Source organism: Scyliorhinus canicula, chromosome 13, assembly GCF_902713615.1.
Source record: "Scyliorhinus canicula chromosome 13, sScyCan1.1, whole genome shotgun sequence".
Classification (NCBI taxonomy): domain Eukaryota; kingdom Metazoa; phylum Chordata; class Chondrichthyes; order Carcharhiniformes; family Scyliorhinidae; genus Scyliorhinus; species Scyliorhinus canicula.
This window is the reverse complement of record NC_052158.1, coordinates 34,294,485-34,312,727: the sequence shown is the minus strand read 5'-3', so window position 1 is coordinate 34,312,727 and position 18,243 is coordinate 34,294,485. Positions and strand designations below refer to the sequence as shown.

Here is an 18,243-nt window from a genome sequence, read left to right as displayed (position 1 = left end):
TTGAATTTTCAAATTTCTTTCTGTAACTTCTAAAAATGCATTCAAGTTTCAAAGAGCCGAGCGGTTGATCTATGTTCCATAAGTACCAGCCTCAGGAAAAGGCCTCAACTGTAATTAAAAACTGGGAATGCTGGAAATTACTCAGCAGGTCAGGCAACATCCGTGGAAAGAAATGTGAAGCATGTTTAAAAGTCAGGTGAACATGCTTTTGTTAGGAATTGCAATAAGCTGTGCTGTGTGCATCCAGCATTGACTTAAAGCCTGTCGTTCTACAAAAGACCAGAGTCAGGAGCTCAATTGGTCACAAGTGGGTTAGATGTTGAACATTGATCCAAGATCTTTGGGTTCGATTAGAGCCCTGGAAAATCAGATGTACATGTACAGGCTGTCTGACTGATTGATTTTTATGAGATTTTTCACCTCTTACCTAATCCATCTCTTTTCTGCCTGTAGGGTCCTGTTGGTTTCCCTGGTGACCCTGGCCCTGGTGGTGAACTTGGACCACGTGTAAGTGTCAATGGGCTTGGCCAACTCACCGAGCTATTGTTTAATAACAACATTTGGAAAGAGAATTTCTAGATGCGATCACTGCTCCAAGATATGAACAGGGTGTTCTTGTTGCTGTTTCTATAGATGAGCAGGCTGTTATATTAGATGAATTCTGGAGTCCAGGCTGTTCTAGCTGTGAATACTGCCCCAATAAGTGGTCTGCCATTCCTATGCAACACTGCCCTTCTGGATATAGGCAGGGTGTTTCAGATTTGAATACTGCTCCTAAATATATATAGACACATTGTTCTAGCTAGGAATGATGCATCTACATATAGACAGGTCATTCTTGATATGAACACTGATCCTATAAATAGGTTATTCTAGATGTGAATACTGCTGCTATGTATAGACAGGTTATTGTAGATGTGAATACTGCTCCTATATATAGACAGGCTATTCTAGATATGAATACTGCTCCTATATATAGACAGGCTATTCTAGATGTGAATATCGCTCCTATATGTAGACAGGCTATTCTAGATGTGAATATCGCTCCAATATCTAGACAGGCTATTCTAGATGTGAATATCGCTCCTATATGTAGACAGGCTATTCTAGATATGAATATCGCTCCTATATGTAGACAGGCTATTCTAGATATGAATATCGCTCCTATATGTAGACAGGCTATTATAGATTTGAATATTGCTCCTATATGTAGACAGGCTATTCTAGATCTGAATACGGCTCCGACATATAGACAGGTTGTTCTAGATGTGAATACTGCTACAATGTACAGACAGGTTGGTCTGGATGTGAATATCGCTCGTATATATAGACAGGTTTTTCTGGCTATGAATACTGCTCCTATATGTAGACATGTTGTTCTAGATATGAATGATAGATCTACATATAGACAGGTTATTCTAGATATGAACACTGATCCTATAATTAGACTAGTTATTCTAGATGTGAATATCGCTCCGCTATATTAACGCTGTTCCAGATCGGAATGCTATCTCTATGTATATAAAGTTTGTTCTAGATAAGCACACTGGTCCTATAATAGACTGACTGTTCGAGATGTGAATACTTGTTTATAGTTGGATTTGGCTATTCTGAGCTCTGGGTCTAACCCATCTGAGCTTTGCCACCCCTTGGGCATGTCCCTCACTGGTGATGCCTATATTATTGAGAAGGAGGACCCATGTCTCGAAGATTGGAAAAGGCACAAATGACCCTATTTGAGACAGTTCAAAGCTTGATATTGCCTGCGTTCTTTTTAACAATGATTGAGTAAGGCAGTGAAAGCAGGGCTGATTCATTGTCGTCATCCTTTGATCTGCCTTTATTTTCTTGTCCCTTTTTTAGGGTCAGGACGGTGTCAAAGGTGAAAGGGGAGAGACTGGCGAGCAAGGACAAGCAGTAAGTCATGATGGAGTGAGTGCACAATTCTTGCATTATATCGGGCTGCTCAACATATTGACTGATGTATCTTTCCCTCTCTTTCCCCACCGTACAGGGCTCTCCTGGACCAACCGGTGAAGTGGGCCCACTCGGTCCACCAGGCAAAAGGGTAAGTAAATATTCCTAGCAGTGTTCGGCACCCAGGAAGTGTTTAGACAGCAGGTATCAGACTCTTGATGTGCAAGGCGCTATGTGTGGTCTGCATCTGGGGTGTGGGAGGTGTGTGAGGTTTGTATCTGTGTGTGGGAGCTGTGTGAGGTTTGTATCTGTGGACGGGGCTGTGTGGGGTTTGTATCTGTGGACGGGGCTGTGTGAGGTTTGTATCTGTGTGTGGGAGCTGTGTGAGGTTTGAATTTGGGGTGTGGGAGCTGTGTGAGGTTTGTATCTGTGTGTGGGAGCTGTGTGAGGTTTGTATCTGTGGACGGGGCTGTGTGAGGTTTGTATCTGTGTGTGGGAGCTGTGTGAGGTTTGTATCTGGGGTATGGGAGCTGTGTGAGGTTTGAATATGGGGTGTGGGAGCTGTGTGAGGTTTGTATCTGTGTGTGGGAGCTGAGTGAGGTTTGTATCTGTGTGGGGGAGCTGTGTGAGGTTTGTATCTGGGGTGTGGGAGCTGTGTGAGGTTTGTATCTGTGTGTGGGAGCTTTGTGGGGTTTGTATCTGTGTGTGGGAGCTGTGTGAGGTTTGTATCTGTGTGTGGGGGCTGTGTGAGGTTTGTATCTGGGGTGTGGGAGCTGTGTGAGGTTTGTATCTGTGGACGGGGCTGTGTGAGATTTGTATCTGTGTGGGAGCTGTGTGAGGTTTGTATCTGTGGACGGGGCTGTGTGAGGTTTGTATCTGTGGGCGGGGGCTGTGTGAGGTTTGTATCTGGGGTGTGGGAGCTGTGTGAGGTTTGTATCTGGGCGGGGCTGTGTGAAGTTTGTATCTGTGGACGGGGCTGTGTGAGGTTTGTATCTGTGGGCGGGGCTGTGTGAGGTTTGTATCTGTGGGCGGGGCTGTGTGAGGTTTGTATCTGTGGACGGGGCTGTGTGAGGTTTGTATCTGTGGACGGGGCTGTGTGAGGTTTGTATCTGTGGACGGGGCTGTGTGAGGTTTGTATCTGTGGGCGGGGCTGTTGAGGTTTGTTTCTGAGGATAACATGCTGTGTAAGATCTGTGTATGGCTTGGTGGTGTCTGAGCTTGTAAGAATGAGTGAGAATGGGCTGCTGTGCCATACACTGTTTAAATGCTATTGTACATCAGCACGGGACGCTGTGTTGAATTGGGTATCAGCTGCCTTCATTGGGATGCTTGCTGGCAGCAACGCCAATTGCAATCTTTATCTCCTCTGCTCTGATCGTTTCTCCTGGTTCACCAAAAATTTACTTCTGTTTCCCACAGGGACCTGCTGGCATTCCCGGTCCAGAGGGACGAGAGGGGGAGAAAGGAAGCAAGGTAACACATTCGGAGAATCCATCTTGTTCTGGTTTCAGGGAATAGAGCGGGTCAGCCGTGTTGGTGTAGAGATAGGGAGAGGCTGCAGTGGTGGAGGTGATTGGATGACATGATGGAGCCTATCTCCCTTCCTTCTGTGCTCTGTATTTGTCAATTAACCATTTGGAAGAGGCACCCTGGTCTTTCAGGAACTTGAGGCGTGTCCCCGGAGCCCGAATCGCTTGGGAAGCTGCTGCTTTGGTACCAGTGCAAAATCATAGAGTCACAACACTATTCTAATCATAGAGTCACAACACTATTCTAATACCATTTCTCAGCACGGTCCATAGCCTTGTATGCCTTGGGATCACGTGCATGTCTAAATACATTTCAAATGTCATGGGGGTCTCTGTCTCCACCATCCTTTCAGGAAACGAATACCAAACTCCCACCACCCTCTGGGGGGGAAAAAATATTTTCCTCACATCCCCTCTAAATTTCCTGCCCCTTGCCTTAAATCTACGCACTCTGGTCATTGGGCTTCTACCAAGGGGCAAAGTTTCTTCTTGTCTACACTATATATGCCCCACTAATTCTATACATCTTAATCATGTCCCCCTCAGTCTCCTCTGATCCAAGGAAAACAACCCCAGTCTATCCAATCCCTCTTTATAACTAAACCTCCCCAGCCCAGGCAACATTCTGGTAAATGTCCACTGCACTTTTCAAGTGCTACTACATCCCTCCTATAATGTGGATTCTTGAATTGCACATAATACACTAGCTGTGGCCTAACCAACATTTATACAGTTCTAGTGTAATCTCCCTGCTCTTAAACTCGATGCCTTGGCTAATAAAGGCAAGTTTACCATATGCCTTCTTAATCACTGTATCCATCTGGTTTGCTACCTTAAGGGATTGGTGTACATGCACACCAAGATCCCTCTGATCCTTGGTGATTCCTAGGGTCCTGGCGTTTATCATGTATTCAATTCTTGTTTGTCTTGCCCAAGTGCATCACCTCGCACTTATCCGAATTGAATTGCATTTTCCACTAATAAGCCCATTTGGCCAGCCCATCTACCCACCTGTAATCGAAGGCTATCCTCCTCACTATTCACCAACACACCAATGTTCGTATCATCCTTACTGATCAACTCCGTACATTCAAGTCTAAATCGTTTCTGTAAACCATTTACATAAATAATTTTTAAACATAGGTTCTGCATCCGCAACCCGACGTAGGCATTCTCACTCTGCTCGGTTCCCTGATCAAAGATCACCGGGTCATGTCAATCTAATATTTACACTGTCCTGGAGTTTGGTGGGTGGGGAGAGAGAGAGCGAGAGCAGCTTAGAAAATTCTCCGTCCCAACATCAGAATCATTTAAAACATTTTTTATTTTAGAGTACCTAATTCATTATTTCCAATTAAGGGGCAATTTAGCGTGGCCAACCCGCCTAGCCTGCACATCTTTGGGTTGTGGGGGCGAAACCCACCCAAACATGGGGAGAACGTGCAAACTCCACACGGACAGTAACCTAGAGCCAGGATCGAACCTGGGACCTTGGCACCGTGAGGCAACATTGCGCCACCATGCTGCCCTAACATCAGAATCATAACGCTTATTTGCTTGGTAGGACAGAAGTATTGCTGGTGAGAGAGGCATGTCGTCGAAGCTTTTCATCCTTTGCACTCCTCAGGATAAACACAAGAATACCAAATTTCAAGGGGTGACAACAGTTTATACTGCAGGAGAAAACGGTGCAGATTGGTTGGCGAATTAACTCTGGCCGAGGCATTGTCTTGGGGAAAGCAACAGGGGAGCTATTGGTAACCCATGCTCTCGGGAAATTCAAACCAGATGCAAGGCTTGAACATATTTCTTTTGTTTTCAGACAACGGGACCCTGCATGTGAAAGTATGGCACTTCTAGCAATATAAATGAGCCACGTTACAAGCTCTTATCCGTTATCCTAAAATGGCTATTGGCGTAGCAATTATATTGTAACTAACAACCGATTTGGAGCTTGAAGGGCTTACAGTTCCCCATTGTTTTCTGCCCGGCAAAGCATACACCAGAGTTGACTTGCCAACCAATCAGTCGTCTTTCCTCCTGCATTGTAGGTTGTCGGGAAAGTTTGAAATCTGTATTCTCGTGTTGTCCTAATGAGTGCAACAAAAATACTTCAGCAACCCGTCAGCCCATTCAGCAATATTAACATTGTGCATTGTCTAATGTGCTGATATGAAATATCACATTACTGGGAGCAATACTACAGGAGGTCCAGAAGCCTGTCAGTTCAATGGGGCAGATGGAACCTCGAGATGATATCATTGGATGAACATGTAACAGGTCAGCATGGCGACCCTCTCAAGTCTTGATGGTGGGCAGAGCGGTAAAATATTGTCCAGGCTTTTGGAAAATTTTTTTTTTAATGGAAAATGGGTGTTGCTGGTTCGGCCAGCATTTATTGTGCACCCCAAATTGCCCTTGAGATGGTGGTGAGCTGCCTTCATGAACCGCTGCAGGACCTGAGGTGCAGGTACATCCACACTGCTATTTGGGAGGGAATTCCAGGACTTTGGCCCAGCAACACTGAAGGAATGGTCATATATTTCAAAGTCAAGATGGTGAGTGGGCTTGAAGGGCAGCCTCCATGTGGTGGTGTTTCCAGATATCTGCTGCCCTTGTCCTTCTAGATGGTGGAGCCAAGAATTTGGAAGGCGCTCTCCAAGGAACCTTGATCAATTCCTACGATGCATCTTGTAGATGGTACATACTCCTGCTGCTGTGCGCCAGTGGTGGAGGGAGTGAATATTTGTGGGTGGGGTGCAAATCAAGTGGGGCTCCCTTGTCCTGGATGGCATTGAACGTCTCGAGTGTCATTGGTGCTGCACTTCTGCAGGCAAGTGGAGAGTATTCCATCACAATCCAAACTTGGGCCTTGTAGCTGGTGGACAGACTTTGGAGTGATTTATTCATCGCAGGTTTTCAGCCTCTGACCTGCTCTTGTAGCCATAATATTTATGTCGCTGGTCCAGTTTGGTTTCTGGCCAATGGTAACTCTCAGGGTGCTGATAGTGGGGGACTTGGTGATGGTAATGCCATTGAATGTGAATGCGCGAAGATTTGATTCTAACTTGTTCGAGATGATAATTGCCTGGCACATGTATGGTGCGAATGGCAGTTGAAGTGTAGTCTCAATTAGGCAAAGTGTGCTCCTATGTTCACTGAGAGAGAGAGAGAAGTAATTAAATCAGCCAGGACCCCTGCTCCTGAATCGCTGTCCCTTTCTGGGAATGTGGATACTGGCCAAGGCCAAGAAAAAGCTGTGCCGTTTCTTGTAGTTTGTTGCTGGGTGACGCTAACAGTCAATGGGCGGAACCTAGTCTGAAGGTTTCCGGGGCCCCCTGAAAGGCGCAAACCGACAAACCACACAAGAGTCCAGGTTTCTCGGAATGAATAAGGGGAGAATTCTGGTCGTGGATGCGGGGGGCAGGGAGGGGGTGAGCGTTGGGGCGGGAGATGGAATGAGGGCAGGGGCGAGGTATGGCAGGGTTTTCTGACCAGTCCTGTTGGTACCGTGGCAGCGGGTCTGCTATTTTTCATATCGTTCGTGATTCATTCGCTTGTTTGTGTTCGTTATTTCAGGGTGGACCTGGAGCCAAGGGCCCTCCTGGAAAGACTGGAGCGATCGGTCCACAAGGAACCCCGGGGAAACGCGGTTCCGACGGTCTCCGTGGAATTCCCGGTGCTTTGGTAAGTTAAGTTGTGCCAGTGAAGATGGAGGGGGATCCTTGCAGAGTCAGTGTCCCCCTGCGTACACACACCAAGCACCTCTTTCTGGCCGGCCTCGGTCCCGGTTGCCGTGCAGATTCCCCTCCCTCCCAGCCTTCCTCCTATTCCATTTTGAAAGATAGTATTTGAGAAAGGGTGGTCCACCTCACATCACTCCATTGCGTGATCACAATTCTCCACAGCTCCCCTCTAGCCAATGATCTCTGTTCTCCAGTTACCGACCCTCCGCAGCTATTGAAAATGTTTGCTCCTGATCATCGACTCCATTAAATCTCACTTCGCCTTCTCTGAGCCGAGAAAAACAATCCCAGATTCTTCAGTCTCCTTTAGACCATAAGGCATGGGAACAGAAGTAGGCCATTCTGCCCATTGGGTCTGCTCTACCACTCGGCGAGATCATGACTGATGTGACGTGATAATCCTCAATGCCACTATCCCGCCTTATCCCCATAACTCTGATTCCCTTACTGATTAAAAATCTATCTATGTTGGACTTAACGACCAAGCCTCTACAGTTCTCTGGTAAAGATTTCCACAGATTCCCTACCCTCTGAAAGGAGAAATTCCTCCACATCTCTGTCTTAGATCGGCAACTCCTCATTCTGATATGATGCCCTCTGGTCTCCCACTCTCCCACATCCCCTCAGCATCTTCCCTGTCAAACCACCTGAAAATCCTATATATCTCAATCAGGTCGCCTCTCATTCTTCTAAACTCAATGAGTACAGGCTGACATTATTCAGCCTCTCCTCATAAGAAAATCCCTGCCTGCTCAGGATCAACCCCGTGAACCTTCTCTGGATGGCCTCCAATGCCAATAAGCTTCCCTTAGATAAGTATTCCAGGTAATGCTCCTCCCTCCCTCGTTCTGTCCCCCTCCCTCGTTCTGTCCCCCTCCCTCGTTGTCCCCCTCCCTTGTTCTGTCTCCCTCCCTTGTTCTGTCTCCCTCCCTTGTTCTGTCTCCCTCCCTTGTTCTGTCTCCCTCCCTTGTTCTGTCTCCCTCCCTTGTTCTGTCTCCCTCCCTTGTTCTGTCTCCCTCCCTTGTTCTGTCTCCCTCCCTTGTTCTGTCTCCCTCCCTTGTTCTGTCTCCCTCCCTTGTTCTGTCTCCCTCCCTTGTTCTGTCTCCCTCCCTTGTTCTGTCTCCCTCCCTTGTTCTGGTCTCCCTCCCTTGTTCTGTCTCCCTCCCTTGTTCTGTCTCCCTCCCTTGTTCTGTCTCCCTCCCTTGTTCTGTCTCCCTCCCTTGTTCTGTCTCCCTCCCTTGTTCTGTCTCCCTCCCTTGTTCTGTCTCCCTCCCTTGATCCCTTTGCCGTCTCTCGCTCCCTTTGCCGTCTCTCGCTCCCTTTGCCGTCTCTCGCTCCCTTTGCCGTCTCTCGCTCCCTTTGCCGTCTCTCGCTCCCTTTGCCGTCTCTCGCTCCCTTTGCCGTCTCTCGCTCCCTTTGCCGTCTCTCGCTCCCTTTGCCGTCTCTCGCTCCCTTTGCCGTCTCTCGCTCCCTCCCCCCCCCCCCCCGCACTGTTGCCCTATCCCTCACTCTGTTGCTCCTTCCCTCGCTCTGTTGCTCCCTCCCTCGTCTCTCTCTATTTTCTTGCTGTTCTACCCCTTAATGTTACTGATCTGTGTTTTTGTTGATAGGGTGAACAAGGAACTCCTGGCGTTCCTGGACAGAGCGGTCCTCCTGGTCCAATGGTATGTACAGATTGCAGCCACTTACTTTGTCTCTACTGCTAGCTCTCTCTCTCTCTCTCTCTCTCTCTCTCTCTCTCTCTCTCTCTCTCTTTCTGTGGATCTCTGGTAGCTGTCTCTCACTCTGGTCTCTATTTGGGTCTCTGTTTTTTTCTCTTTCTATCTGAGTTTCTGGCGTCCCTCTATCTCTCTATCTGGGTCTGGTCTCTCTCTCTATCTGGGTCTCTGGCCTCTCTCTATCTGGGTCACTGATCTCTATCGCTATCCGGGTCTCTGGTCTCTCTCTCTATCTAGGTCTCTGGTCTCTCTTTCTATCTCTCTATCTCTGTTTCTGGTATCTCTCTCTATCTAATGTCTCTGCCCTCTCTTTCTATCTCTATATCTGTTTCTGGTCTCTCTATCTGGGTCTCTGGTCTCTCACTTTATCTGGGTCTCTGGCCTCTCTCTCTCTATCTGGGTCTCTGGCCTCTCTATATTTCTCTGTCTGGGTTTCAGGCATATATCCCTCTTTCTATCTGGGTCTATGGCATCTCTATCTGGGTCTCTGGCCTCTCTTTCTATCTGTCTCTGTCTCTGGCATTTCTCTCTATCTGGATCTGTGGCATCTCACTCTATCTGTCGTTCTGGGTCTTTGGCCTTTCTCCCCATCTGGGTCTCTATCATCTCTCCATCTGGGTTTCGGGCATATATCCCTCTCTCTATCTGGTTGTCTGGTGTCTCCCTCTCTCTAACTTGGTCTCCAGCGCCTCTCTCTCACTCTCTCCCTCTAACTGTTTCTCTGGTACCTTACTCCATCGGGTTTGTACTCTGGTATCTCAGTCTGTGTGAGTTGTACAGTTGTGAGGTCTTCCATGTTGTAGCCATTGTAGACGTTAACTCTTCTCTTTCTGTCTAGGGCCCTCCTGGATTACCTGGCTTGAAGGGAGATGGTGGACGGAAGGGAGAGAAGGTAAAATATTCCTGTCATTCCTACACTGGTTTTGAATGGCCTTTCTTTGCAGGGAGGAAGGGTCTGTCTTATATTAAAAGTTGCACCATTTGTGGACATCATCCTTTTGGTCTGAATGAAATCTAGAACGATGGACCTTTCACTTCACCTATTGGGAAGCATATTCCTGAAAGATCCACCATGGTTCAAGAAGGGCCACAGAGTCTCAGGGAAACCAACTCAATGTATCGGAACTGGCTCAATGGCCCTGTGCACACAAGATTTCCCTCTGTTTCTTTGGGGTGAGCTGTGAGCCAGAAAGGTTTTCCTGTGAAGGACCAAGCTGAAAGTTCTAACACAAAGGAAGTTGGGTGTAGTCATTTGAAGTCAGTCATCTCAGTCCTCGGACATCACCGCAGGAGCTCCTCAGGGTAGTGTCCTCGACCCAACTTCAGTTGCTTCATCAATGACCTTCCTTCCAACACAAAGTCAGAAGTGGGGGTGTTCGCTGATGATTGCACAATTTTCAGAATCATTCATGGCCCCTCAGACACTGAAGAAGTAGGTGTCAAAAAGCAACAAGACCTGGACAACATCCAGTTGGGCTGGCAAGTTACATTTGCACCACACGCGTGCCGGCAATGACCATCTACAACAATGGGGAATCTAACTATTTCCCCTTGTTGTTCAATGGCATTACGATTGCTGAATCCACATTGGCAACATCCTGGGGGTTACCATTGGTCAGAAACTGAATTGCACTACGAGAGCAGGTTAGAGGGATGGAATCCTGTGATGAGTAACTCACTTTGTGACTCACCACAGCCTTTTCACCATTTACAAGGCACAAGGCAGGAGTGTGTTTGAATACTCTCCACTTGCCTGGATGAGTGCAGCTCCAACAACACTCAACAAGCTTGCACCACCCAGGACAAATCAGCCCGCTGGATTGGCACCCGTCACCCTCAATATTTACTCCCTCCACCAATGCCGAGCAGTGGCAGCAGGTCTACCATCTACAAGATGCACTGCAGCAACTCACCAAGGTTCCTGAGGCAGCACCTTCCAAACCTACGACTACTAATGTCTAGAACGACAAGATTAGCAGATACCTGGGAACGCCACCACCTGGAAGTTTCCCTCCAAGTCACTCACCATCCTGACTTGGAAATATATCGCTGTTCCTTCACTGTTGCTGGGTCAAAATCCTACCCTAACAGCACGGTGAGTGTACCTACATCATAGGGACTGCAACGCTTCAAGAAGGTACCACCTACTCGAGGACAATTAGGGATGGACAATAAATGCGGGACCGACCAATGAAGCCCACATCCTGTGAAAGACCAAGACAGCAGAAATGCCGCTATCCACAGTCCCATTGATTGTGCAACCCTCTGAACTAACTTCACAAATTCCATAGGTGATCAACAATAATTTTCATGTATCTTGCGACTTAAGTAAGACAACTCAAGATATTTCACAGGAGCGTTATCAGAGAAGTAAGGAGATATTGACGCCCAAGACCACAGGTTTGGTCAGAGGTAGGTTTAAAAATAGTATTGTAAGAGGAAAAAGAGGTTTAGCAAGGATATTTCAGACAACCAACGGGGGATTGAATAAACTCGGCAATCCATAATAGACCTTAATTAGAGGAGCGCACATGCCTTGGAGGGACCATTCTTTTTGTCCTGCTGTGTTTCTGTACTGGCCCTGCTGTGATTCCGTGTTGGACCACTCTTTTAAATTTTGCGTCTTTATTTTTGTGTTTCTCTTTCAGGGTCACCCTGGCTTGATTGGGTTGATTGGACCTCCGGGAGAGCAGGGGGAGAAGGGCGATCGAGGGCTTCCCGGCCGACACGGAACGGAAGGATTCAAAGGAGACGATGTAATTGCTTACCTCCTCCTCTTCTAAAACAGGAACCGGCTTCCAGCAGTGTTTGAGAATCTGTATTGAATACAATCCCGCACCGTCTGTCTGGTAGCAACACAGAACAAAGTAGGAGATATGGAAAGAGAAGAGGGGTCTACAGAGAGAATGTGAAATAAAGCAAAAGTGAGGGCTACAGGGAGGGGAAAGAACAAATGAGTTAGGAGCAAAGAGCATGAGGGGTAAATACAGAAAATAGAGAGAGCGAGAGATTGGGATTCAAAAACACTAAGTCAGGGTAAAGACGCAAGAGCTGAGGAGGGAGAGAGAAAGAAAGGGAGAGAGAAAGAAAGAGAAGGAGAGAGAACGAAAGAGAGGGCGAGAGAACGAAAGAGAGGGCGAGAGAACGAAAGAGAGGGAGGGAGAACGAAAGAGAGGGAGGGAGAACGAAAGAGGGAGGGAGAACGAAAGAGGGAGGGAGAACGAAAGAGAGGGAGGGAGAACGAAAGAGAGGGAGGGAGAACGAAAGAGAGGGAGGGAGAACGAAAGAGAGGGAGGGAGAACGAAAGAGGGAGGGAGAACGAAAGAGAGGGAGGGAGAACGAAAGAGAGGGAGGGAGAACGAAAGAGAGGGAGAGAGAACGAAAGAGAGGGAGAGAGAACGAAAGAGCGAGAGAGAGGAAGAAAGAGAACGAAAGAGAGGGCGAGAGAACGAAAGGGAGGGCGAGGGAACGAAAGGGAGGGCGAGGGAACGAAAGGGAGGGCGAGGGAACGAAAGGGAGGGCGAGGAAACGAAAGGGAGGGCGAGGGAACGAAAGGGAGGGCGAGGGAACGAAAGGGAGGGCGAGGGAACGAAAGGGAGGGCGAGGGAAACGAAAGGGAGGGCGAGGGAACGAAAGGGAGGGCAAGGGAACGAAAGGGAGGGCGAGGGAACGAAAGGGAGGGCGAGGGACAAATGCAAGAAAATGAATAGGGGTGAGAGAGAGAGAATAGAAATTGAGAAAAGAATATTTTCCCAAACCTCCACTATGACAGGGAATGGCCTAGTTATTGGGAAGGTGTGGCTTTGTAAGTGTTGTGCTTGGATCGATGTACCATTTTAAAATCATCTGCTTCTTTGCTTCTAGGGTATTTCTGGTGGAAATGGTCCGATCGGTCCTTCTGGTCCTCCTGGGCTCCCGGTAAGCTTCCCCACTGCTCGGACATGAGGGTATTTAACAACAACGCGCACCTTCGAGTCTGACAGTGACTTAATTCCATATGTGTGCACGCTCATGCTCAGCCCTTCAATTTGGGAGGGAGCCTGGACAATCCCAAGTGGATTTGTTATAGCGTATCCCCCTCCCCACACCCTTTCCTCAGCTTTGGTAACACTGTCACCTTGCTTACTGGAAGAAGGATGGGAGATTGAAGAATGAGAGAGACCATCTTCACAAATAAGTCTTTGTCCATGACACTAGGGTACACCCCTTAGAGAGCAAAGCATATGACCAAGGAACAGGAGTTAAGCCACTCGAACTTGCTCTAACATTCAATGAAATCATGGCTGATCTGATTGTAACCTCAACCCACGCTCCTGCGACCCCCGATAACCTTTCACCCCTTTGTTAATCAAGAATCTATCCAGCTCCACCTTGAAAATATCTTCCACTGTCTTTTGAGGTAGAGAGTCTTAAATGAACGACCCCTTATTTTTATACAGTGACCCCTTGTTCTAGATTCTCCAACAAGAGGAAATATCCTCTCCACATCCATCCTGTCAATACTCTTCAGGGTCTTAAAGGTTTGATTAAGTCGCCTCTCACTCTTCTAAACTTCAGTGGATAATCAAACCTAAAAGACCCTAAATTCGTGATGGCCGGAACTTCATGACCATGATCAGCCATGATCTCATTGAATGGCGGAGCAGGCTCGAGGGGCCAGATGACCTACTCCTGCTCCTAGTTCTTATGTTCTTATGTCCTTATGACTCAACACTGGTACTACTGTCTCATAAAAAGGCCGATTTATATTGTATCAAATGTCTCATTTCCACTTGTGCTCTCACTAAACTAAGCGTGTTGTGGAGATTTTCTCTTTGATACAGAGCTTCCCTCAGCTCATGCTGTTGCTCTTTGCATATATTCATTCAAGGGATGTGGACCTTGCTGGCTGGGTCAGTATTTACTGCCAATCCCTGCTTCCCATTGAGAAGGTGGTGGTGAGCCGCCTTGTTAAACCACTGCAGTCCCTGTGGTCATAATCAACATCTAAGGGAATCAGGGTTATGGGGATGATGTGGGAAAGTAGAGTTGAGGATTGTCGTATGAGATCAGTCATGATGGGCCTACTTCGGCTCCTAAGTCTTCTGGTCTTGTGTGGTGCAGGTACATCCACAGCGATGTTGGGAAGGGGGTTCCAGGATCTGCACCATTTAAAATATGTGACTTTGAATCTGGGGATATCTTCACTGCGGTCATCTTAACGTTGTTTTCTTATTTTTCTTCTTTGTCTTCCAGGGTCCTCCTGGTCCAAAAGGGTCAAAAGGATCGCGGGTGAGTCAAGCCTCTCTGCGGTTATGTTCTGAGCCATGTAATGAGAGTAGAATTGCTGGCCTGGTGGTAGAGGGTGCAGACGGAATGGGGGCATCTCTTACCTGGGGCTAAGTACTGGAGAGAACATAGAACATAGAACAGTACAGCACAGAACAGGCCCTTCGGCCCTCAATGTTGTGCCGAGCCATGATCACCCTACTCAAACCCACATATCCACCCTATACCCGTAACCCAACAACCTCCCCCTTAACCTTACATTTATTAGGACACTACGGCAATTTATCACGGCCAATCCACCTAACCCGCACATCTTTGGACTGTGGGAGGAAACCGGAGCACCCGGAGGAAACCCACGCACACAGGGGGAGGACGTGCAGACTCCACACAGACAGTGACCCAGCCGGGAATCGAACCTGGGACCCTGGAGCTGTGAAGCATTTATGCTAACCACCATGCTACCCTGCTGCCCCTAGGTTGTTTCCCTCGACGGAATAGTAGAACCTCAGGAGAAGCAAGTCAGCAATGTGGTGTTCAAAGAAGCCCTTTGCAAAGTGGGGTAGGGGTGCAGGGGAATGGGGTAAATGAGAACGGCCTTAAAATATCCCATGGCACGATTCCAAAGGGGAGCCAGGGAAGTTCTACTCTGGGTGTCCTGATCCAACATTAATCCCTCAACCAAGTGACATCGCTGGCATGAATCAGCTGGGTCATCGGCATCGGGCTGTGCACACATTGGCCACCCCATTTTCTACATTGCAACAAGTGACCAACGCTTCGCTCACACTTCTTTGGCTGTGAAACTCTTTGGGAATATCCTGGCATGTGCACAATTTTTAAAGGCAAGATCCTTATTTTCTGCAAGGGCCAAAGTTTGTTGAGGGTCTCGTTTGTTTGCTGATTGATGCGATTGTGTGGCATCGGCACCAATGTTAAGACTGTTTCCCCCATCCAACCCCACAGAACTTGCAGTCCCCCTGAACATTGTCCCCGGCCCTTGGTTTGAGTCTTAGCCGGCGATATGTCTGGTTTGTCGAACAAACGAAGCAAGTGACATGTTGTCTGCTTCTCGTTCGTGTGGCTCGCAGAAATAAATAAGCCCGAGAGACTAGTTGGCTCCACTCACATTCCGGCAACTGACTCTGTTGGGAGTGCGGGAGGGAGCCTTCACTTCCTCCTCACCTTGAGAGCCATCGAATGTTCCCTAATTATGTAGCTTCTGACAGGCCCAGCGTTATACTTTGTGAATGGGAGAGGAGGGGGGTGGTGTCTAACCCGTGCCATCTTCAAAGTGCCATGTGTGTTTGAAAATTCATTCAAGGGATGTGGGCATCGTTGGCTAGGCCCAGCATTTATTGCCCATCCCTAAATGCCCTCGAGACGGTGGTGGTGAGCCGCCATCTTGAACCGCTGCAGTCCCTGTGGAACCTGCCCTGCCGAGTTCCACGGTCACACCTTTTACAGCAGTCCCGCTTTGTGTCCTGGGAACAATGCTGCCCATACCCTAGTCTCCGTCAGGACACGAGTGTGCTCGGGAGAGGGGGGCAGGAGGTTGGAGGTGGGAGGAGGAGGGTAAATCCACCCTGCTAGTCACTTCCTTGTGACTCAGGATGTGTTCCCCAGCAGGATTCCAACGATATGCCCCCCGTGAGGAATCCCTGGTACCTCGGACCGATGGTTGCCAGGGTTTTTGATTTCTACAGGGGGTTTCCTCTGATCTCCAGGCTGTCTCCCTCGGCTTTCTACCCGGGTGCCACTGGGAAATACCCTGTAGAAAAGAACCGGCGCCGGTTAGCTCTGGGTCCCGACCCTCGCACTCCTTGACCCGGCTGAGTGGTATTAGTAACAGCTCTGCTTGAATGTCCATTCAGCTGAGCTGGCGTGAAGCTCGGAGACTCGCAGCTAAAAAGCCATTGACCACCTTCAACACCAAAGAGCACAAAGGTGTGATCAGGGGGTGCTTCTTGTCAGGGGAGTAGCTTAACCCTCTCCCCCTCCGTGTCTTCATTGTTTCCAGCCCACTCATTACCCCCCACTCCCCCACCCCTCTGCCAAGATCACACCTTGCACGTTCATCAATTGTAACCACTCCAGCAGCTGCGCCTTCAGCCATCTGGGCCGTGCGTTCTGGAATTCTCTCCCCATACCTGTCCGTCTTTCCGACATTTCCTAAAGAGACACCTCTTCCAGCGAGCTTTTTTCCCCCACCTGTCCTAATATCTCGTGTGGCTCAGTGTCATGTTTTTATAGAATCTCTGCAGTGCAGAAGGAGGCCATTCAGCCCATTGAGTCTGCACCAACCCACTGAATGAGTGCCCCACCCAGGCCAACTGTGCTACCCTATCCCCATAACCCCAACCAACCATTGGACACCAAGGGACAATTTAGCACAGTCAATCAACTTAACTTGCAGGAGGAAACCGGAGCACCCGGAGGAACCCCAAACAGACACGGGGAGAAACTGTAAACTCTACACTGTCACCCGGGTCCCTGCTGGCGTGCGTCAGCTGTGAGAACCACAGTGCTGCATAGCACCAAACAAAATATGCTTTGTTTGATGACATTCCTGTGAAGCGCTCAAGATGTTTTACTATGTGAAAGGTGCTACATAAATGCAAGTTGTTGTTGTGTTTAACAGTGTTCCTTCTCTCTCTCTTTGTTTCCTGCAGGGTACTGCTGGTGCAAAAGGACAGCGAGGTGTTAATGGTCCTCCTGGTATTCCTGTAAGTTGAACCTCCTGACGATATCCCTGCCACTTTGCTGTAGTGGATGACTGTTGATCTTATAGAACTTGACCCTCTGGACATTCTCCCATAGCTCAGAACGCCTCCTGTCAGCTTGTCCTGCTGTCTCCCTGCTGTACTGTACTCTCCACTATCTGTCTGTGACTGGGGCTCCAGCAATCTCCAGTGAGGGTCGTGGGGGGAATCCACAGAGCCTGCCCAGAGACAAGGGAGGCTCGGATTGGGTGCTACCATTGACCAATCAACCGGTGTTTCTGTATTCTAACTGGTGTTCCTGCGAGATTGATTCACTGGGAATTTCCTGCAGTACTTATGCTGGGAGTGTTTGATGGGGACAGTGTAGAGGTAGCTTTACTCTGTATCTAACCCCATGCTGTACCTGTCCTGGGAGTGTTTGATGGGGACAGTGTAGAGGGAGCTTTACTCTGTATCTAACCCCATGCTGTACCTGTCCTGGGAGTGTTTGATGGGGACAGTGCAGAGGGAGCTTATTCTGTATCTAACCCCATGCTGTACCTGTCCTGGGAGTGTTAGCGTGAACAAATTCATTTTTAATAACAATGTTACAGACATAGTTGAAACTATTGGGTATTAGAGGCAAGAGGCTCCCTCAGGCTAGCAATCTTTCATTGGGAGGACCAGGGAGCTGTAAAACATGAGCCGCTTTGGATGACCTGGGGTTGCCCTCTCAGAGATGCGGAGGGCCAGGTTAGGCACCAGTGCACATGTTGATGTCCCTTTGCTCTCTCATGTTTTTTAGGGTCCACCGGGTGAAGTCATTCAGCCGTTGCCCATCCAGAGGCGTAAAAAGAGTAAACGCTCGGTGTCTATTGACGGGAGCCAGATGCAGCCTGAAGAGACAATGATGGGAGACGAGATCCTCGACTACGCAGACGGCATGGAGGAAATCTTTGGATCACTGAACTCGCTGAAGGTGGAGATTGAGCAGATGAAGCACCCCATTGGAACGAAGGAAAATCCAGCACGAACCTGCAGAGACCTGCAGCTCTGTCACGAAGACTACAAGGATGGTGAGTTCTCTGCGCAGCCTTAAAACGTACTGTCAGTAGAGCACTGCCCCTCTGATAGTGCAGTGCTCCCTCAGTACTGACCCTCTGACAGTGCAGCACCCTCAGTACTGACACTCTGGCAGTGCAGCACTCCCTCAGTACTGACCCTCTGACAGTGCAGCACTCCCTCAGCACTGCCCCTCTGACAGTACAGCACTCCCTCAGTACAGACTCTCTGACAGTGCAGCGCTCCCTCAGTACAGACTCTCTGACAGTGCAGCATTCCCTCAGTACTGACCCTCTGACAGTGC

The 18,243-nt window shown here is 48.6% G+C and overlaps 1 protein-coding gene across 1 annotated transcript in view; it reads left to right on the top strand.

The window, feature by feature from the left end:
* The window catches only part of LOC119975553 (collagen alpha-1(V) chain-like), a 233,818-nt gene that overhangs the window by 201,293 nt on the left and 14,282 nt on the right, over positions 1-18,243 (top strand). The window contains exons 46-57 of the mRNA XM_038815340.1: positions 454-507; positions 1,864-1,917; positions 2,015-2,068; positions 3,337-3,390; positions 7,026-7,133; positions 8,803-8,856; positions 9,749-9,802; positions 11,559-11,666; positions 12,775-12,828; positions 14,146-14,181; positions 16,848-16,901; positions 17,683-17,953. Coding sequence (XP_038671268.1) covers positions 454-507; positions 1,864-1,917; positions 2,015-2,068; positions 3,337-3,390; positions 7,026-7,133; positions 8,803-8,856; positions 9,749-9,802; positions 11,559-11,666; positions 12,775-12,828; positions 14,146-14,181; positions 16,848-16,901; positions 17,683-17,953 — 955 coding nt within the window. The remainder of the gene's footprint in view (positions 1-453; positions 508-1,863; positions 1,918-2,014; positions 2,069-3,336; positions 3,391-7,025; positions 7,134-8,802; positions 8,857-9,748; positions 9,803-11,558; positions 11,667-12,774; positions 12,829-14,145; positions 14,182-16,847; positions 16,902-17,682; positions 17,954-18,243) is intronic.